Below are 1,690 nucleotides of genomic sequence, written 5' to 3' on the forward strand. Positions count from 1 at the left end.
TCAATACGCAGCTTCATAAGCTCGTGATTAAAATTGTTAGAGCGTGAAATACATGTAAAAAATGAAATAAACCAATCGATAAACGCGTAATGACAAATGAGTAATAGTATCAAACATGAAATAAATTATTGCAGTCTAAGTACTTAAGTATGCGTTTCCGAAGGGCAGATCGAACCTTAAGAAGTTTCACAAGCGTTATGTTAGCCTGCTCTGAAAACCAACCAAATTTAGACCCTACAAAGGGAAAGGGCTCGAAGGAAACCCATACGAGGACAGTTTGCGAACTGGGGAACACGTGTATCTTCCTCTTATACGTAACATACACGGAGGCCAAGTAGATTGGTCAACGGCTGTCCATGTTAGGCCCGGTGGCTTCTGTTCGCCTGTTCAATGGTCAAACGAAAACATTTGTCAGCTGTTCGAACCGAATAAATTATCCCTCGTATTAGAGTGCGAAGGTCTAAAACTCTTGAACCGTTCGACACGGAGGGAGCATGAATACGCACAACGAAATTTTACATTACTATAGAGAAATTTTGAACGTGTGCAGCAGTTATCCAGTCAGGAACACCTGAACACCCTTAATAACCAAGAGAACGTTTCACCAGCCACTGCTCGCTATTGTTTGCAGGTCGCCAATTGATGGTGTTCAATAGTCAATCGACCATTCAGGTCGGCGGTCGATGGAATCGCAACGAAGGCAGAGTGGAGAGGCCATTCCTGGGGATAATTGCCGGGCTCGTTGTCAATGGTGCGCGAATTTTAGAGCTGGCCGCTGCTAAGGATGGAAGGATTACTTCCAGCGGGGATGTTCAGTTGTTGCCGCCGGGTAGCCTTCTAGATCGAGCAGCACCTTTGCAAAGAATGCAACAGGTACCAGACTTATAAAGAACAATGTTACTTAATAACGCTCTCATTATTCTCCTAATTATTCATCTATTTTCGTAACATCATACACGCTTGTTATGCATAATATTCTGTTACTGGTATTATCAACATATTGTGTTTAGCTTGTAAACAGTTATTAATTTCTATTACAAATTGCAACCATGATGTGATTAAAATACATTACGTAAATTTAATAATTATTAGGATTTGATACGAAAGAGATATGAATGTCTCGTCTTTGAACTTTTATCACATTTATTGCAGACAGTATAACTTTCCACCCTTCCTGCAGCTTTTCATTTCAAAGTTTACTCTGTCCCGGCAAATAAATTTCGAAATTCCGTTTCGCTGCAGACGCCAGCATCCGGTTTCCCAGGTCTGGTAGACGACCTAATATTTTCTGGGGCCGGAAGTGGCTGTGCCGCCGACGACGAGGATGAGGAATGCACGCCGATCTACGAGCCTGGTTCCGGTAAGTGTAAGTAACATTTCTAAAGCGCGTAAATTCATTCCTCTATCACAGGGGAAATTCGTTTACGCGCTTTCGTATCTGGCACGTACTTATCTGTATTTTTTATATACGTACGTGCACATTGTATGAATATTTTTAATATACTTTTACAAACTATTATACATTTTATAGGACGAAGTTTATTTATTTCGATTTATCTTCTTATAATCATTATTACGTTGACTGAATATGCATGTGTCTCTCCTACAGATAAATATTTGTATTCATCACACACGTAACTACATTCACATGCACACATACATATTATAGATATAGCTAAATTTTTTATAA

General features: G+C 39.8%; 2 protein-coding genes across 4 annotated transcripts in view; both read left to right on the forward strand.

Annotated features, from left to right (window-relative positions):
• Positions 1-139, forward strand: part of LOC113463810 (tRNA pseudouridine synthase-like 1) — a 2,029-nt gene extending 1,890 nt beyond the window's left edge. The window contains exon 7 of the mRNA XM_026814728.1: positions 135-139. Coding sequence (XP_026670529.1) covers positions 135-139 — 5 coding nt within the window. The remainder of the gene's footprint in view (positions 1-134) is intronic.
• LOC108626326 (neurexin-1a-beta-like) overlaps positions 76-1,690 on the forward strand; it is a 14,037-nt gene continuing 12,422 nt past the window's right edge. Inside the window, exons 1-2 of one of the 3 annotated variants that reach the window (XM_026814773.1) lie at positions 76-873; positions 1,243-1,366. In XM_026814773.1, the coding sequence (XP_026670574.1) occupies positions 643-873; positions 1,243-1,366 (355 nt within the window). In that variant the 5' untranslated portion in view covers positions 76-642. The remainder of the gene's footprint in view (positions 874-1,242; positions 1,367-1,690) is intronic. The other 2 variants (XM_026814772.1, XM_026814775.1) reach the window with 2 other exon arrangements.

The sequence above is a fragment of the Ceratina calcarata genome, unplaced genomic scaffold (genome assembly GCF_001652005.2).
Source record: "Ceratina calcarata isolate Rehan_Ccalc_2016 unplaced genomic scaffold, ASM165200v1 scaffold397.2, whole genome shotgun sequence".
Lineage (NCBI taxonomy): Eukaryota > Metazoa > Arthropoda > Insecta > Hymenoptera > Apidae > Ceratina > Ceratina calcarata.